General features: G+C 47.6%; 1 protein-coding gene across 6 annotated transcripts in view; it reads left to right on the forward strand.

The window, feature by feature from the left end:
* The first annotated feature begins 994 nt into the window (after positions 1-994).
* Positions 995-20416, forward strand: part of ttc27 (tetratricopeptide repeat domain 27) — a 55690-nt gene continuing 36268 nt past the window's right edge. The window contains exons 1-9 of one of the 6 annotated variants that reach the window (XM_081721361.1): positions 995-1254; positions 2670-2847; positions 5269-5398; positions 6284-6424; positions 7875-7977; positions 12743-12904; positions 13027-13166; positions 14072-14184; positions 15112-15178. In XM_081721361.1, coding sequence (XP_081577487.1) covers positions 1116-1254; positions 2670-2847; positions 5269-5398; positions 6284-6424; positions 7875-7977; positions 12743-12904; positions 13027-13166; positions 14072-14184; positions 15112-15178 — 1173 coding nt within the window. In that variant the 5' untranslated portion in view covers positions 995-1115. Of the gene's footprint in view, positions 1255-1332; positions 1691-2669; positions 2848-5268; positions 5399-6283; positions 6425-7874; positions 7978-12742; positions 12905-13026; positions 13167-14071; positions 14185-15111; positions 15179-20416 lie in introns of those variants that run through there. The other 5 variants (XM_081721357.1, XM_081721362.1, XM_035532763.2 and 2 more) reach the window with 5 other exon arrangements.

Genomic DNA, 20416 nt, shown 5'->3' on the forward strand with positions numbered 1-20416 from the left:
CTTACTTCCTTCTGCTCTGACAATGTTCCTCAACTCTGATAATTGTTTTCTTTCAACAGGACAATGCTCCATGTCACACAGCCAGGTCAATCAGTGTGGATGAGGGACCACCAGATCAAGACCATATCATGGCCAGCCCAATCTCCAGACCTGAACCCCACTGAAAACCTCTGGAATTTGATCAAGAGGAAGATGGATGGTCACAAGCCATCAAACAAAGCCGAGCTCCTGGAATTTCTGTGCCAGGAGTGGCATAATGTTACCCAACAGCAATGTGAGAGAAAGTGGTGGAAAGCATGCCAAGACACATGAAAGCTGTGATTAAAAATCAGGGTTATTCCACCAAATATTGATTTCTCAACTCATCCCAAGTTGAAATATTTGCACTGTGTTGTTTATAAATGAATATGAGCTTGTTTTCTTTGCATTATTTGTGGTCTGAAACTGTTTTGTTATTTTGACCATTAGTCATTTTCATTATAAAAAACAAAAAAAAAAACATGCTCAATACAATATTTTTATCTGGAATTTGGAAGAAATGTTGCCAGTAGTTTATAGAATAAAACAAAACTGCTCAGCCTGGTCAAACACATACCCATCAATTATAAAACTAGAGAAACTGATAATTTTGTAGTTGTCTCTTTTTTTTGCAGAGCTGTGTATGTATGTATGTATATATATATATATACACACACACACACACACACACACACACACACACACACACACACACGGTACAAGACTGCTACAGATCCAAATTTCATGATTGTATTTCTTTTATAAAAAGGGGAGTGGCTGTAGAACTGTACAGATAATAAACTATGAACACAGAGCCATAACTAATACTCAGAGTGAATGTTGTGACCAGTGTTTAGGAGTGACCTTTTTGTGTTCACTATTATTACCACTCTCTCTCTCTCTCTCTCTCTCGTGCGCGTGTGTGATCAGCTTCACTACACTTCCGAATCTGCGTCACTGAACTTCCCATAATGCAATGCAACGCTGTCATGGCCGCTCTCTGCTGACACTTGTGACACGTGGGCAGAAATAAACATTAAACCGCACGCGCACGACGGAAGCCCTGCAGGAGTTTACGGTCTCGTTAGATCGCGCGCATGAGCCTCAAACAGCCGCTCGCTGTATTAACCAAACACGGCGGGGTCGCGAGAACGATGGAGGATCTGGAGCTGCTCGTGCTGAGAGGGACTCTGTCAGAGCGCGAGATGTCTGCGTGCGACGTCTTCCACACCGCAGGCGAGTATCTGGGCTGCTAAAGATGGAGGCGCGCGGCTGGTGTGCCTGTCATTGGGATGCGTGAGCGTAGTGTAGTTACTCCACCTCTGCTGCCATATTCGCTGTAATGGCAGCACGCGGCGTTTATATGAATGTTTCCACTGTAAATTCTGCCGCTAGCTCGTTAGCTGGCACGCGAGCACACCGTCCGTCTGGACTCGGCCAGCCGCACGTGCAAATAACGTACTGCACGTGCGCCGGTGTTGCTTGCGATGCACGGCTGTAGCTCCGTTTCCTGCCGCTGTGTGTAGTGATGTAGTCACGGGGCGTGTGGCGGCGCGGGACGGTCCCGGTTCGGCCGGGGCAGCAGCGATGTTTGCGCGGGGGAAACGTTCGGCGAAGCGCGCGCAGACGGGTGACCGAAAGGAGCTGATCTCGTGCTTGTTTTTGGGTTCCGGTAAGTGCAGTTTGGCGGGCGCTGGCGGCTAGTGAAGGCTCGGTCATACCACATCCGTGCTCGTGAATGTGCGCGCGTTACCTGTTAGGGTGTTTGGGTTTGACTCGTGAGTCTTGTTCGTCTTCGGACTCTCAACTCCGTTTACTGTTTAAAGCGCCGGACCGGAGAACGGGCTGCTGTTCTGCACTCCTACGAGGAGGAGCCCTCGCGCAGACTGGCAAAGCACAGACGCGATTGGTGGCGCGTGGCCTCGTTCACCCGTTGTTTTAGTTTCTCATCAGAAGTGAGACTCGACGCAGGTGCACTGAACTTCTGCTCACGCACAACACCAGACACGTGCGTCTGTCCCAGCGTCTCTGACTGCGTGCGCTGAACTGCGCCAGTTCGGCAGTGCTGCGTTTAAATGGTCGTTCCAACGTGACACGCGGGCTGTTCACGTCACTCGTATTTGTATTTTTAGTCTACGGTGGGTTTCGCGACTCTCCTTCACGCGCCTTTCTTTCATTCCGCGTTGTCAGCACGCTCCCGTCGCTCGTGCCGTTTGCTCGGTCACGCACCACGCTCGCGCCTCTCGGGGCGAGACTGGGTCAGAGCCCGCTGCAGGACACCCGGTCTTTCGTCAGACGAGTCGTGTTACAACTCTACACTCATATCGCCTTATTAAACAAACAAACAAACAAACAAACACACAACAACAACGACGACCGAGCGCTCAGGCACATTTGCAGTTTGTTTTTATACCGTGACAGGGTGGTTTGCGTGACTCGACGCACGTGCTGATGTGAAAGTACACACACGGTAACGCACTGCTGCTCAGTAAAGCGCGTGGCACTGTTTGCGCTCAGTGGGAAAGACGGAGATTGATGCGTTTGAACGGGGGACACTGTTCTGGGTGAAATGTGAATAACAGATATTGGACTGCTGTTCTTTTTAAATATGCTGGAGCCTGTATAAAACACTTTACTGCCTGCGTGTATAGATGGAGGTCCTTTGCTTCGGTTGCTCTTTGAGGGTGATTTCGAGGCCGTGCTCCTCAGTTCCCCGGTGCTGAGGCTGCTGGATGGTGATGGGGAAGCGTCTGAGAGCATCGAGGCGTACCTGGAGCAGCGCGTCCTCACCTACCTGGCCGACGCCCCCGAAGACCAGGCATGTGACAGGTGACCCCCACGTCCGCCACAAACACACCATGTTTCAGCTGCGCGCGTGTGTGTGTGTGTGTGTGTGTGTGTGTGTGTGTGTGTGTGTGTGTGTGTGTGTGTGAAGGCTGTTACGTTGGCAGCGTCGTACTTCAGCAGATCAGCTGGGATGGAGAGTACCGGGGTCGCGGGGGTAACAAGGAGTAGTTATTTGTCCCTGTAGGTCCTTTACGCTGTGTTTATTCTTAAGAGGCTTTTTGGAAGAATCCCCCTTACAGACTCTTGTCGGCTGTCCAGACAGATGAGGACACAGAGGCTGAATGTTGCCTGGATGTTCTCCAGGATGCTGCTGTGTGAGACCCACTGAGACTCCAACCCAGGCAGTGGTGTGGGCCTGTGGGTGCTAAAGCATTGTCTGATCTGCGTCTGATTTGCGAGGGTTCACGTCTGATGTGCGTCTGTTAATTTCAGTTGTGTTGTTCATGGGGCCTCATGAAAGATGGTGTGTGTGAAGCTTGTCTGTCGGAGGCAGTGTTCTGGTGTTTGCGTATAAGCAGTGTGTGTGTGAATGCAGTTTTAAAGTAATTGAAGGATAATAGAGATATCTGATCTCATTTGCAGTCCAGCACTGAGTGTTGTATAAGTGGGGTCGTTTCTCTGGAGACCATCTGTGTTCTTCTAGAAGGTTCTATCTTATTCTGTTAGCCACAATGCTAATCAATAGGAAAAAGCAGATTGTGTGTGTTCCTATAACTGCTAAGGATCTATTCAACATGATGACTACACATGGCTGCAGGACAGTCAGGTTAGTGTTTCAGTGTTCAGTTTTGGGTTTGGTGTTTCATCTGTGTTGTTGCTTTGCCTCAGATGAGTGGTGTTTAGCTCAGAACGTGCAGTTCTACAGTGTTGTTCAGAGGTGTTTTGTTTGCTGGTGTTTAGAGGTCATCAATCAAATATTTGCTTGGGATTGAATCATTTGGCACAATTATGTGTAAAAAAAAAAAGGGTGTGACCAAAAGTTGTCAGTGTGTTTTAATTTGTAAGCACCAGATTAATTAGTAAAAGCTCCGGGATTAGGAAAACGTGGAAAAAAAAAACAACAAAAAACCTCATTTACAGTGATTAACGGCCAAATCCCCAAATCTCTGTGTATTTTCATGTTCCGCTACAGCTGCGCTGTTTAATATTCAGCTAAAGATGGGCATTATTTGCTGAACTGTTTTAAAATTTCTTAAGAATTAGTGAAGATCAATTATGTCTGGGTGTTCACACGTGTGTAATGGGTTTATTGTTGGTGTTTGCAGCTCAGAGCCCAGGGTTGGTTTTACCCGGTCTACCACCACAGAGGTCTCGCCTCGTCTCAGTTCCATGAATTATTAATTTTTGATAAACCCAGATTATCATTACCCCCCCTCTTGTGAGTAAAGCAGTACCAGAATGTACTGTCTGTCTCTCTCTTTCTCCCTCTCTCTCTCTCTCTCTCTCTCTCGGTCATCCCTCTTTTTCTCTCTGTCTCTTTATGCATGTGGTGCTAAACTGGGTGTTTAGACCTCCTATAGCTGGTATCTTTTCTCAGAGATCAGTATTATGGATTATAGTGTGTTTGTGTAAATGTTAATATTACCCCCCCTACACACACACACACACACACAAACACACATGATGGTGAAACCATGGGGGTTTGGGGGAAGAGCTGTTCCCAGATCAGCACAGAGCGCTGTCTTCCACTCATGCCACAGTGAGTTGTGGTCAGATGTCAGTCGGTTTGATTGGCATGTGGACCCACCTGTTCTGGCTCCAGAGGGTAGGAGTTCAGCATGGTGTGCCCCTTCCCTGCGCTGACCTGGCCTCTACACTGGGATCATGACCTCAGGGAGGTGTGTGTGAGCCCAGGGATCTCCTGGAGCTCCGACGGAACAGGTCTTCACTGCTTCAGCTCCCTCCTGCTCCCTCCTGTTTTTCTGCTCCTTTGGTGTGACCATTTCTGCGTGGCTGTGCTGGTGCTCCTCACACCAGCCACAATCATGCCCTTTCTCCTTTGTTTTGCTTTGTATCTTTGTTGTTTGAATACCTGAACATTGGAGAAATATGGGCACATTGTTTGTGTGTGTGTGTGTGTGTGTGTGTGTGTGGCTTGAGACTGACATCCAGAGGGTGTTCACCTCTACTGTGGAGCTTGTGCTCATGCAAGCCAGGCAGGTCTGAGCCAGATTGATTGTACACTAATGTGCTGTCGGGCATAAATACTGTTTTCTAAGCTTCATATTGTATGTTTCCTGAATAATTTATGCATTATAGCTTTGATTTATTAAAATGTGTGAAACTGGGCACTAATTTGTCATGCTACCTATAATCTCAATGCTTCTCTTCTTTTTCTCTTGTTCTCTCCATCCATCTCTTTTCCCATTTCTTTTGCTCTCCCCTCCCCCTCTCTCTCTCTAGGGAGACTGCTGTCTTGTCCTTGGCCGTGTCCTGTCTCAGTCTCTTTGTTCAGTCTAACTGGACAGGGCCTGCGTTCGTCCTGCGTGTGTCTGACCTCCTGCCTGCAGGACTCCTGCGCCATTACTCAGAGGTGCTGTACCAGGCTGGCGACCCTAGCTCCACCCACACACCGCGCCTCCTCCACCAACACTGCCCTAGCGTCACCATTAACGTGCTACGCCTTAGCCTTAGGAGACTGTCTCTGTATTTACACGTTGTGTGTGCGTTGATCTGGTCTGAGGGCCTTGCACACGTTTAACGGCAGTAGAACAGCTCAATTGTAAATGAGGAAAAAAAAATCCAATTTAGTGGCTGTTAACTTTATTTGAAGTAAGAACTGTTTTGCTGATGCAATAGATGTTCTGAGCTGTGAACCTCTGCCATGCACCTGAAGTGAGGCCTTCACCAGACACACCTCTCACAGGTGCAGGGGGGGGGCTCAAGTCCTCCCAGGATCTGCTGCCATGGGGGGGGGGGGGGGTGGTTTACACCAGCTGAAGATGTCTGGGTTTGGAGCATGAGAGTGGGGCTGGGGGTCACAGCATCAAGTCCTTCAGCTTCTGGTCCTTTCTGCTTTTTAGCATATAGTGTTTCTGAGAGAATGTCTCACTCAGCTAAATCCACTGTTGTCAGACTGAGTGTGTGTGCATGCATGAGAGGGAGAGACCTCAGTGTGTGTGTGTGTGTGTGTGTGTGTGTGTGTGTGTGTGTGTGTGTGTGTGTGTGTGTGTGTGTGTGTGTGTGTGTGTGTGTGTGTGTGTGTGTGCGCGCGCGAGTCCCTGTAGTCCTTTGCTCTGGATAACGAGGCCGTATAGAGGAGTGGAGAGAGGGGCCTCATGTTAATGAAGACTCACAGGAAATATAACCTTCCCTAATGCCCCAGGATACCCCATCTTACCTTTACAGCACACACACTCTCACTGTGTCTGAGTGTGAGAGAGAGAGCCAGTCTTAGGCGGGTGTCCCTTTTCCACAGGCCGGGGCGCTGACCTCAGCGCTGCTGTCCAGTCTTCTGCTGGATGGGGACAGTGTGTACGGGCTGGTGTCCAACCCCCTTCTCCTGCTGCTGGCGCGAGTGCTTCTCGTCAGCTGTGCCGCAAAGCTGGAACACCTGCAGGTGAGTGAGCGTTTGGGCTAGCGTGTGTGGCCTGTAGCCGTGGACTACACACAAACCCAAAATGGATTATTTTGTTGTGTTTTTCATAAACTGCTACATGATGGAATGCTCATGTTATGATCATGTTATTAGCTGTGTGTGTAATGTGACCACAAGTGTGTGTGTGTGTGTGTGTGTTCCTTTGCACTTCTACATTTGTTGTGTAATTCCCAAGTGTTGCATTGTGGCTGTAAATCAGGCCGTGTGTGTACTGCTGAGAAAGAGGGTTGTGTGAGAAGGAAAGTGTTCCTTTGTTCTTACTGCATCTGATTCATGTCCCAGGCCCCGCCCCTCTGGCCCAGACGGCTTCTCCTAGTGGAGGAGGCGCTGATCACAGGGGCGGGGCTTAGGGGCACCAGGGCTGTTACGGGATGATATTCACCGTATGACCACCTAGTCTAAAAATATCATAGTGTCTCCTGTGTGAGCGTGCACACAGAAAGGGGTGTGGTTTCATAAGTATTGGAGTATTAATTGGTGATTTAAAACATGTAAGCTGATTCCTTCTGAAAACCCTTTAACATGTCCTGGTTTATCGTTTATATAATTAAAAACGTTTAGTTTGCATGGATTTAAAAAGAGTAGAGCCAGTTCACCACTTGGGAAATCTCTTCTTTTCCTGCATGGAAAAAGTTTGGGTGGTAGCAGAAGGCAGGATTCTTAACTCGGAGCTGTTACGGGATGAGAAACGCTGGCGTATGGAACAGAAAAGCGGACTAGAAGGCAAAATGGACAGAAACCGTGACCGAGTGTGAAAGTGTGACACCATAAGTGCCCTAGAGCACCCCCTATAGCTGATAATACTCAATGCTGCTGTTCATTAAAGTAATAGGTGCTAGTGTGAACCCTAAACTGTCATGTATTTCCGTCACGAGCAACATTTTCATGGGCCAGTCAAGGTGTCAATCACTGGAATATCTAAGAAGTCTGTAGGAGGTGATTTAGCCTTTGACAGAAGGGCACATGGGAACAGCCTGGCCAGGCCACTGCTGTCATTGTGCTGCCAGTCTGCACTTTGGGGCAGGGTTAGGGGTGGTGCGCGCACACACACACACACACGGGCATGTCTGATCTCCCATGTTCGTGGCATGGAAGTGATAGGAATGACTTTATTTGCGGATTGCTGCATTTGGAAGTGAAGCCCCTCCCCTTGCCTTGATCACTTTCTGCTAATAAATGTGGGGACCTGTATCTGCATGAAGAATTTAAGTGGTGCGGGTGTGTGTGGGTGTTCAATAGTGGAAATGTATGTTTTGGTGTTTACTGGCCATTTCTGTATGTATTTATATATTAAAAGGCGTTATTTGTGAAATGGGCAATGGAACACAAAGAAATCCACACGAGTGTTTTCTGTGCCAACATACCCTTTTATCGTGTGTGTGTGTGTGTGTGTGTGTGTGTGTGTGTGTAGCTGCTGCCCTGGTGGACTTTGAGATATGCAGCTTTGCATCAGCAGGTTCTGGCGGAAAGATCCCCACAACTCCTCAGCCTAGCAAAGAGCTGCATGGACAAAGGTAAACACGCGCGCACACACACACATATGCATTTTATATATAACATACATACACACACACAAACGAACTCATGCGCACACACAAAGGAACACACGCATATATACACACGCACACAAACGAACGAATACACACGCGTACAAACACATGCACACATTTGTGCGCATGAATACACACGCGCACACACACACACACACGCACGCATGTACACACACAGCACTGGACAAGTTCTCCAGTTTCTCCACATACAAATGTAGGGAGGATGGAACAACCCTGCCACAATATAACCCAGTACCAGGGCTACCAGTACCAGCACTACCAATACCAGGTCTCCCAGTACCCAGTAGCAAATCTACCAGTACGCAATACCAGGTCTACCTACACTATATTGCCAAAAGTATTCACTCACCCATCCAAATAATTGATTTCAGGTGTTCCAAACACTTCCATGGCCACAGGTGTATAAAACCAAGCACCCAGGCATGCAAATGGCTTCTACAAACATTTGGGAAAGAATGGGTCGCTCTCAGGAGCTCAGTGAATTCCAGCATGGCACTGTGACAGGTTGCCAGCTGTGCAATAACTCCAGTCATGACATTTCCTCACTACTAAATATTCCATTTACCAGTCAACTGTCTGGTATTATAACAAAGTGGAAGAGATTGGGAATGACAGCAACTCAGCCAGGAAGTGGTCAGCCACGTAAAATGACAGAGCAGGGTCAGCGGATTCTGAGGTGCATAGTGCGTAGAGGTTGCCAACTTTCTACAGAGTCAATCGCTACAAACCTCCAAACTTCATGTGGTCTTCAGATTAGCTCAGGAACAGTGGGTAGAGTTTCATAGGATGGGTTTCCATGGCTGAGCAACTGCATCTAAGCCTTACATCACCAAGCACAATGCAAAGCGTCAGATACAGAGGTGTACAGCATGCCGCCACTGGACTCTAGAGCAGTGGAGACATGTTCTCTGGAGTGACGGATCACGCTTCTCCGTCTGGCAATCCGATAGACGAGTTTGGGTTTGGGAGTTGCCAGAAGAGCGGTACTTGTTTGACTGCAGTGTGCCAAGTGTGAAGTTTGGTGGAGGGGGGATTATGGTGTGGGGTTGTCATTCAGGAATTTGGCCCGGCCCCTTAGTTCCAGTGAAAGGAAATGTTAATGCTTCAGCATACCAAGAGATTTTGGACAATTTCATGCTCCCAACTTTGTGGGAACAGTTTAGGGATGTCCCCTTCCTATTTCAACATGACTGCACTCCAGTGCACAAAGCAAGGTCCATAAAGACAAGGATGAGCGAGTTTGGTGTGGAAGAACTTGACTGGAATGCACAGAGTCCTGACTTCAACCTGATAGAACACCTTTGGGGTAAATTAGAGCAGAGACTGCGATCAACGCCTTCTCATCCAACATCAGTGTCTGACCTCAAAAATGAGCTTCTGGAAGAATGGTCAAAATTTCCCATAAACACACTCCTAAACCTTGTGGAAAGCCTTCCCAGAAGAGTTAAAGCTGTTATAGCTGCAAAAGGTGGGCCGACATCATATTAAACGCTATGGATTTAGATTGGGATGTCACTCAAGTTCATATGCATGCGAAGGCAGAAGAGCGAATACTTTTGGCAATATAGTGTATATCCAATACTAGGACTACCAATACCAAATATACCGGGACTACCAATACCAACACAGATCTTCCAGTACCAAGTCTACCAGTACCCAATTCCAGTACCTAATACCATGTCTGCCAACACCAGGTCTGCCACTACCCAGTACCAGGTCTCCCAGTACCAATACTCAGTACTAGGTCTACCAGTATCACGTCTGCCAGTACCCAAAACCAGGTCTACACTTCGTTTAGTTTGTCATCATGCTGTGTGCCGTGGCTGAGTGGTTTTGGTTGGAGTGAAACGTGTGTTCATGGTGCTTTGCTGATGAGGGTCTGGGCTTTGATCTTTGTAACTAATAAACTGTAAAACCTTTTTCAATTAGGTGTCTGATTCTCTGGAGTTCAGAATTTTAACTAACTGAATCTAAAGGTTGTTTGCTCTTGAGATGTCATTGGTCCATGTGTGCAGGTGTCGGTGTGTGTGAGGGAGCGAGAGAGCACTTCATGGAGTGTAGTGCGGAGATGACAAGGCTGTCAGGGCGCGTCACCCTCCTGCTCAGAGAGAAGTGATGTCATGGCTCATTTAGGGTGGTGGGCACTCTGTCATATTCTTGCAATTTATGTTGGAATGCAGAGTGTGTGAAAGAGATGGCGATAAAGCTAGTGGTTTGTGGCAACAGCTGTGTCCTCGATACATTTTGATGATGTCAGCTTTTTCGATTTTTATGTGCATGTTTGGGGTGCTCGCATGGCTGACAGATTGCAGAAGATTTGACATGACTGAAACTGGGGGATTTTTAAGACCCTGGTAGGTCTTAATTCCGGTATGTCCATGTGGATGTGCCTGTTCACAGCATCCTGTTAACTACACAGAGGAGTGTGTGAGTTTTTCTCTCTCTCTCGCTCTCTCTCTCTCGCTCTCTCTCTCCCTCCCTCCCTCTCTCTCTCGTGCTGCCTCTGTTCTTGAGTCCACTTCCTGTGGGTTTGTCCTGTCCTGCTTTAGGACAGGACATTTAGGTGAAAACTTGTACACAGTCTCTCAAATAGACAAAATCATGCTTTTGCTGAATAAATGATCAGTTGTTTACAATAACAGGCATAAATGTTGGTTATTAGGCTATCATTTTATTACTTATCTGGAGTGGGAAGGAGGTTTGGTTTTGTGGTTAAGTGTCTTCTGATGTTCTTGAACCTGTCCGGTGGGGTTTGGGAGTGGAGGCCTCTCGCAGGGACCGTGTCCCTGGGGCTGGTGGCTCTCGGCCTCCCGGCTAGTGGAGAGGGCCCGAGGTTGTGGACCAGCCGCTCGGCCTCGCCTCTCCAAAAGGACACGTCAAGCGCAGCTTTAACTCTTGTTTTGGCCTTTCCAGAGCTTTAACTGTCGGGAAGACTACGTGCTCTTAAAGCTGCTGTAAGCCATGTTAGCAAGTCTCGCAAATGTTCTGTCAAACCTACTCATCAAAGCAGTCCAGCCCTCTGTCCCAAAACCTCCATCCAGTCATCCTGTCGCAAGCTTTCCTTTAGTTAAGCTTTCTTATACACACAAAATAACCACCAGGTACAGAGCACTGGCCCCTTGTGAGGGCATGCCCTCACGTTGTTGATTTAAGAGGAACAGTGACTGATTTCTTTTGTCTTTGGAAAGTAGCTTTAAAAGTGACTGTTAGATTTTATTTATTTATTTATTTTTTACAGTGTTGGCGGACGTGCAGTGTTGGCTGGCATATACAACCTGAACCAGATGTTGGATGGTGGTTCTGTAATGAGAAAGTACAGACTGATGACTAAGCATGAGAGGGGGTTGTGTAACTACCCTCCTGAACACAGAGGTGACCCCAATGTGTTAATCATGTCACTACTGCAGAGAAAGTCTACCACCAAAAATATTAATATTAAAGCAATTGTGAGACAAGCTGATGAAGGACAGAACATGCACAGATGGGCAATGAAATATGTAACTGCTATACCTGCACTTCAGAAAGGTGCACTTCCAAAGTGTGTTTCTAATGCCAAACGACCTTGGAGATTGAGTTTGAGGAGGACGCATCTCTAAAGAAAGAGCTCTGCAAGTGTGTATCGTCTGCATTATACCACACAAAACTACACATTATATATTAACACCAGGGCAGGTCTGAAACACAGAAATAACAAAAGTGAGTTTATAGATGTAATTCCAGCACAGTCTTAATTCATGGTTGAGCATGTGCAAGAAATTCCCCTGAACCGATTGGATTACGGAGAGAGAGGGAGAGAGATCCGCTATAAGCCTTAATTAGGTCCTCACGCATCCTGGAGTGACTTTTTGTCTTGCCAAGGTATGCTGGGTTTTTAATGGTATTTGATGGTATTTTTGAGATTCACTCAGCAGGGTTTTGTCTGGATTGGTGGTTTGCATTATGCTGGATATAGAGTCTGGTTTACAGCTAAAACAAGGAAAACGACCACTACATGGTGATAACATGAGCGTAATGCAAAATGCTGAATTCAGCATTGAAACGTGTGTATATATAATATTTATCTATCTATTTATTTAATATATAAAAAATATTAATTTATTCATTCTTCAGATTAGTTTGTTCATCATGTTCTAGCCCCTCCCTTGCAAAGTAATTCTGGGCAGAGATTTGCTGATGAGACGTCTTCGTGTAATCAGTCCATACATCAGTGTCCTTTCACATGCCTGGGGACGCATCTCCCAAACACCAAGTCAGCGTTTCACAGGCCTTGTTTGTCTCTGTGAGGGGGGTGTGTGTGTCTTCATCTCGGTCGGGCGGGTTCTTGTCTGAGGGGGGTGTGCTCGTCTCGGTTGGGGTGGGGGGGTGGGTTCATATCTAGAGCACTACGTCCTTTCTTTGGAATCTTTTTGCCATGATTGAATTAAGATTATATTAGGATTAGATTGGCTGTCTTTTATTTCAAAGCCATCTTGAACCAGTTTGTGCATTTTTCCATACGTTTGTATGGAAAGGTTAAACTTAAACTTAATATGATGTGTGTGTGTGCGCATTTTTATGTGGCATTTTGTTGCATATAGTGCTCTGGTGGTTAGTTTTAAAGGCTACATTAAAAGGTTATAGTGCAGTTCTGCATAGCTTCCGTGGTGCTAACGTGATCTTACTGTGTTTATGATCCAGCGGTAACACTCTTCCTTCTCTTTGTCAACAGTGTGTGTGCGTGACCTGCTCACTGGCGGAACGCACCGGAAACTGGCTGTGCTCTTTCACCTGGAGTGTAGCTACACCTGCCTGACCTACTACGAGTACCGCAACGCTAAAGACCACCTACAAAAAGCACGCGATCTCTCAGGACTTGAAATCAACATGACGGGTGGGTACCCCAGAGACCCCCAATGGTCAGGTTAGATGTGGCTTTAAAGGTGGGCGGAGGAGGAGGCGGGGCATGCTGAGTGTAGAGGATGCCTGTTTGATCTGCTTGTGCTGGGTTCTCAGGTGCTCTGGGAAAGAGAACCCGTTTTCAGGAGAGTTGCATTGCTCAGCTCATCCTCAGCGTTAAAAGGAAGGAAGATTCACCTGCCCGGCTCGATGGTGACCTCTCACCTGCACCAACGCCCACAGAGCTCCTGCCAAAGGTATGAACAGGTGCATATGTGTCAGGAGTCTCTAATACTATGCACTACTCACCATGGCCACCAGGGGGTGACCTTTGCTCTTGGGTTTATTGCAGAAATGACATTGAAATGCAGTGAAGATCATGCTTTCTGGAAATACATTTTATGTAGACCCCCCAGTGTCTTGCGCTCTCTCTCTCTCTCTCTTTCTCTTTTGACACCCTGGGCCAGGGAATTGCACATTCTTGAGTGCTGTTCAGGTTTTTCTCTGTTCTGTGACGGATCTGTCCAGAGAGAGAAAGTGGATACTGAAAGTGAATACTGGATACTGTCTGTTCAGACAACAAATGGAGATCTTTTGGATGGGATTGGGACGGATGGACATAAAGTTTAGTCCCTGTTCTGATGGCCTGGGCGTGTGTGTGTGTGTGGGGGTGGGGTGGGGGGGGGGTGAACAGGCTCACTGGGACCAGCGTCAATCTCACCACACAAGCCTACTGCTAGATTGAGAAATGAGGATGATTTTATTTCTTCTGGTGCAGTGGTGAGTTCCTGTAGCTGGTTTTGTCCTGAAGGCTCCTGGTCCTCTGTGTTGAGTTCCGCTCATCTGCTGTGTTGAGGCGCGTATGCAGGCAGACTTCAGACACTCCAGTCATTCTGGCTCTCTGAACACACACACACACGTCACAGTGCTGAGCTTGCACATTCTGGCTTGCAGTGTGTGCAGAGCTGCACACACACACACAGACGTGCATGGACACGCTCAGACATGACTGAAGAGGTGCACCCGCACACACACACACTTCTGGATGGGTAGGCTCTTTTCTGTAGGCCTCTCTAACCCTTACTTCTGATGTAATGGGGATGTGTTTGGGAGTGGTTAGCTTGTTTCAGTTGTTTAATTCTTATTTTGTGTGTGTGTTTAGGACCACCAGCTGAACGATGACACATTGCTAAACCAGATGACCCTGGCGGAGCCGCAGGAGCACCAGCTGCCACAGCTGACTGCAGAGGAGCAGGCGCTCGTCTTGGCAGTGTGGTGAGTCCTGTAATTCACCCACGTTCCCACTCTGAAACGGACACTTTCCCCTGTTGATAACTTAAATGTGGATAACTTAAGTGTGTGTGTGTGTGTGCATGCAGGATGTGAGTGGGTGTGTGTGTGTGTGCTGCTTAGAAAGAGGGTAGTGGGAGAAGTTATTACTGTGTCTGATTCATGTCCCAGGCCCCGCCCCTCTGACCCAGACGGCTCCCCGCTAGTGGAGGAAGAGCTGATCACAGGGGCGGGGCTTACGGGCACCAGGGCTGTTACAGGGTTATATTCACTGTATGACCACCCAGTCTAAAAATATCATGCAAGTGTCTGTCTGTGTGTGGGTGTGGGTGAGCATGCACATGGACTCCAAGGCTCTGACCTGTTGTGTACTCGTATACTACTGTGAGTCCTGAACTGTAGTGTGTTAAGGGAGGTGTGTTAAGGGAGGTGGGCCTCACGTAATTGTGGTTTTATTGTGGAACTTGTTGACCAGACTGTTGTTCTGTGGAGTTTCTGCTTGTGCTGAGTCTTTGAGGTCTTTACTGATGGCTTCATCGCTAAGATGTCACGGCTAACTCAAGCTCTCCCCACACAGTTGAAGGAGAAATGGAGGTGATGGCATGAACTGTTGTATAAGCTGTGTGTAGCACTGAAGGCCAGTGCTGATGCGTTCTGTGTTAGATATCTGCTGAATCATGATGTAAAGAGATGTCTTGGTGTGTGATGGCATGAGGTCTGTAATACAGGGAATGAACTGGGACTGAAAATACAGGCAGAATGATGTAAATAATTCTTCCTCAGTGATTGGTGGAAGTGAACCCCATAATGTCTCCTCTGTGATTGGTGGAATGAACCCATAACTTCTCTGTGATTGGTGGAAATTGTCTCCTTCACACTAACCCTGATTGTTTTTGTTTTTCCCTCCCTCAGCACAGACTTCCAGAAGAATAATCCGCTCCACAAACTAAACGAAGAGGAGCTCCTGGCCTTCACAACCGTGAGTGTGTGTGTCTGGTTCCATTGTGCCTCATGGCGCCTCATGGCCCTGAACCTACCCTCACATCTGCATGTGAGCACAGGGGGCCGTAAACTGAAGGAACGCTGAGTCGTGCCTTGGCTGGGCATGTTGGCGTGTTGGCATGGTCAGATCCTCACCTTCCAGCTCCTTCCCTGACTAATGCGTGTGTGAACTGGCTGCCCCTGGAATATCTGTGTGTGCATGAACAAGTTCCTTCGTCTGTCCGTCTGACAAATAGTTGAATCAGAACGGGAGACGTCTCACAAACCCAGATGGGATGATTAATGAAAGAAAAATCCCTATTTTACGTCCAGTTGTTAACCACTGGCAGCGCAAGACAGTCACTGTTATGCATTTTTTTGTTTTATACACACTTTCACAGGGCATAACTGTATCTAATTTCAGTTTTAAAAATGATCAAGTCCAAAAACAAGAATAAAAACATTTCATCCTTGACATCCTCGTGCTGATCAGAGGTCAGAGTGAATTAGTATTTTAGCATGTTCAGTGATGAAGCATAAATGGTGATTTAAAAGTCTGTTATGTACAAAAAATAGAAAAATGCACATAAAGGCGATTTGACTCTGGAGTACGTTTGTAGGAATGTGCAAAACTACGTGACCATGTGTAAACGGAGGCCCACAGGTCAGTGTGAGGCTTCTAAACACAGGTGTGACTCAAGAGTTCCCATGTGCACTCAGAGTGGTCCTGCACACTAATGACACACAGCACAAACACTGGACACAGGGGAGCAACATCACAGTGAGGACCACTAATGTCAGCACACAATGAAATATTACATTTAAAGCATTTCAGACGCTCTTACCCAGAGCGACTTACAGAAGTGCTTTGTCATTTCCTAATACAACAAACACATCCTAGTACAGTACAGTAGGTTAGAGTCCAAGATACCAGTGAACTAGTAGGTTACTAACAGCAGGTTAGTCACAGTGTTTGCCACAGGAAAAAAAAGCTGCTGTTAGTGGTAATGCTAACCCTTCACTACTCTGCCTAAATGCCAGCGCTCTTGCGCTGTTCTCAGGTCAGTAGTAATTGGCGCTGATGTATCTGAAGTAAAAGGCTTGTTTCTCTGTTTCTGCTGAAGCGTCATTCTGTTCTCACAGCCGCGGTGTTCAGCCTTCATCTATTATTCATGAGTCTCGTCCCACACAACAATTATGACAGATTTATTTCTCTTTCTGAGCAGCACCGTGTGCAATTTGCTCTCCTCCCCCTGCACACACACACACACTCTCACGCGCACTCTTACACGGACGCGCTCTCACATGCACGCGCGCACTCTTACATGCACACACACTCTCTCATTTGCGCAAATATGCATGCGCTTGTGCGCACACTCATGCATATGTTTGCATACACACACACACGCGCGCACACGTATGCTTGCGTGTGCGTGCACACACACTCACACACAGACTACACTGCATGTGCCTCCTGACTGTAGTGGGCACACACTGGTCAGCGGATCCTGGTCTGTCTAAGTGTGACCGATGTGATTATCACCGTGTTCATGTTCATTTGCTGATGTTCCAGCTTGTACCCTTTTTCCCCTTGTCACAGAACATTTGTACGGGTGCCTTTTTGTCCTGCCGGTCGTCATGGTTTCTGGATCCATTTGCATTCATTATGTTCTGTCTGCTGGCTCTCCTGGGATGAGCATGGCCATGTTCCTACACTGAGCTCAGGGCCTGACATGTATTTGTGAGAGGCAGGCAAGCGACTTCCACGATCGTGTGTGTTGGCGGATCCTGGATTGGCACTTTGACTTCCTGCCAAAGGCACTTTCTCCAGAGTTCAGACTTGTGTGTTCTAGCCAGGATTTCTGACCTCGGGTGAACGTGTCAGTTTCTTTAGGCTGAAGTGTTCGTACTTCATCTCCGGGACTTATTCCTGCTCGCGTCTCCTAATGCTGTAACTGAGCCCACAGGTTCTGTGTTGGAGATGGAGCTGGATACTAGCATGGTTAGCATGGAGGCGGGAGGGTTTATAGGACGGGAAGCCTGCCTGCCCTCCTGTTGCAACACCCACACGCTTGTCCAGACACCCACTCCCATGCCAAAGACGTAAGAGACGTATGCATTACACGCATTGGAGTGTCCATCAAGGACATGGCAGTTTAGAGACATGAGGTGCTGGTGGGGTGTAATGTGATAGATTCCAGAACCCGCACATCCCCTGAACGTGGCAGTGGAGGGAAAATACTACTGTTTGTTTCCCTTATACCTGAATGTTTTCCACCAGTTTGGTGAGACGGTGTGACGTTTCCCTCCAAACGCCTGACGTTGAGCTGAGTGCTGGGCTTGTCTGTGTCCAGACATGCTGTCTATGTGTGTTGATTTGTAGACCTCTGTGAGTGTCGTGCACAGGGTGTTGGGAAGGCCTGATGTAGTGGCTTTCTCCTCTCTCCTCCTGTGTTGGGTCGGGGGTAATAAATCCCCAGCGGTTCTTCCTCCACAGATGTTCAGTACAGCTTGGTTGACCTTCTCTACAGGCCAGCAAGCCTCTAATAATCACTATAGTGATGACCCATGACACAGGGTGGAGATTTGCCACTCCCCTTCCGATATGACCGTTTTTCCGAGCCGCTGAGTGGACTGTAAACTGCACAGATGCTGAACGGACACGTTTGAGCGTTTCCACACCTCAGCCGTTTCTCTCGTAAACACCTTTTCGTCCTCCCTGTTGGATGGTCACTTTGTGTGCGCAGGAGAAGGGGGGGTGTGGGAGGTGAGAATAAAAAACTGTCTTGTCAAATGAATTGCATCTACTCACACATTTCTGTTGGCGGGATGACATCTACACGATGTTGTGTGTTCTCGGCTCGGGGCCCGCGTGTGACTGCAGAGGGTGCTGGGTAATTCTCCCTGCTAGCTGTGAGGGAAAACCCCGCACCGATGATCTGTCTCGCACACCTTGCTCCCCACGCACCTGATTACTGATGTCCTGGAATAAAACGTTCCTGTCTGTGAGACTGGAAACAGTGACTGATTTGGCACGGTTATGCTGCTCACCCAGGGACGTTTGGTTACGTACGTATTGAAGCGTTAGAAAAACGCACAGCCTGGTCCTGAAATGATTTCTATGTGGTTTTGTAATGTTCACCATTCATCTGTTTTATAGGCCAGTGCAGAATAGCAAGACTCAATTTCAATGAGTGCTGCCTCCACCTTGGTGTGTGTTGTTTTTTTAATTTGTTTTTTTTTCTCTATTTATTTATTTATTTATTTTTATGCGTGCAGTTGTGTGTGTTGAATGTCATCTTCTCATTGCTGCCAGAGTGCAGCTTCTGGTGATGAGAGGTTCCACGTTCCCATCCATTCCCATCTAAATCCTGTTCTGGTTCCGTGGTGAGTCACTGAGTTGATTTCAGGCAGAGATTTAATTCTCCCCCTTGACAGCGTGCTGATCCCGGCTGGGATGGTGTTACCTCCAGTGTGCTGTGGGGTCATTCCTTCGCTGTGGTGGTCTCCCAGCTCTTCCTGTCTCTCTGGACACCACTCTGTCCACTGGAGCTGGTCTTGTGCTGGAATGCCATCTGTGTTCTTCACACCATGATGACATTTACACTGAACTGGGTCAGAACAAAGTGTCCTGTCACACACTTAAGGGGGCAGTCACCACCTCAACTCCCAGTCTGTCGGGGACGAGGAGCTGCTCCTGGTCTCCTGATCTCCAGTCCATCGCTGAGTTTCAGGGTTGTGTAGTCAAGGCGACCTATTGTTTGTTTTCTGCAGCAGGGGCACGTCAGATCGAAGTTCCTTATTTAAATGCTTTGGAAAAGTTGAACCAAAGCGCTGAGCGAATAACCCTGTGTGGAATTCAAGTGTGATTTTATAGCCACTTTACCTTCCTTGCATTCTGATTTGTGCTTAACGGGCCAGAAAGATTAAATAAAGCTTTCCAAGAGGCATCTGATCCAGGAAGCGGAGATGTACGAGCCAGGACTAGGTATTCAAGTCAGAACTTCTTTGGGTACGAATTTCTCACTGCTAACACAGGATGGCATCATTGAGAGACATGAGGCTGTAGCCCACGCTCTGGTACCCACGCTCTGGTGCCCACCTTTTCCTGAAGCATTTGAGTTTGTGACACACACATTGCCGTGCTCAGCTCTCTGTTCCTGTTATGTGGCAGCTGTTGAGATGATTACTGGCTTTGTGTGTGTGTGTGTGTGTGTGCGTGCAGTTCTCTCAGGAAAAACCCTGGAGACATTGTTGTTGTTGACTCTTCTTTTATTGTTGGAAATCTAGTTACATTATGTTTTTAAATTGACAACAAATGACTGTTTGTTTCCCTTTTCATTTACGTCTGTGTCTGTGTGTGAGGGATCCAGTCATAATGAAGAACACAAACCAGAAAGTTCCTTTTTCCTTCCACTTTAGGGGCATACTGTCTACCACTGACTGTCTGATGTAGCAACACCTGCCCTCCTTCAGTGTGCTTTTACATGCAGCGGGTGGTGATCAGGACCCTTCTCTCATGGGTGGTGTTCTGACGGGATCAGGACCCTTCTTTCATGGGTGGTGTTCTGACGGGCTCTCCTCTCATACGTGCGCCCCCTGTGCTGGTCCTGTGAGCAGGCATCTTCTCAGCCTACACGTGGATCCAGGAATCTGCAGGCTGGTTAGATGGTTGTCACACGGCCAGCGTGGCTCCAGCACATCTGAGCACGTTTCTGGTCGTCTGCAGAACTTTTCAGCTGCCCAGAGGTCTGCCCCTCCCCGAGAGATCCCCCCCCCCCCCCAGTTCAGAGACTTTGTGGTTATACATCATTTTTCCTCACTTAACCCAATAAGACCAACAGAATGCTTCTTCCCAAACACATTTACTGTAAGTGTAAACAGCAGTTCTGATCTACTCCATGCTTCGCTGGTCAGTTTCAGTGTACAAAATTCCTGGTTAATGTTCCGTTTGTAGTTCCGTGAGCTCCGCGTGGGCAGTGTCCTAGACGTGTAGACCAGGGCATGAATCCCATCCTGTCACGAACACGATCCAAATGTGGTGGAATTGAAGCTAAAAACAGCAGCCTTGCAGCTACTTGTCCTTGTAAACTGGGTGTGGAGTTTTGCACTGTACTTCCTACCAGGGTGAATAATGCATGTATATTGGCCAACATCAGCGTTAATAGTGGAGTTTTCTTTTTTACTGGCTGGTGTTCTGGCCTGGATCCTGGCATCTGAGGTTGAACACGATGCT

The sequence above is a fragment of the Electrophorus electricus genome, chromosome 10 (genome assembly GCF_041902795.1).
Source record: "Electrophorus electricus isolate QZ-2024a chromosome 10, ASM4190279v1, whole genome shotgun sequence".
Lineage (NCBI taxonomy): Eukaryota > Metazoa > Chordata > Actinopteri > Gymnotiformes > Gymnotidae > Electrophorus > Electrophorus electricus.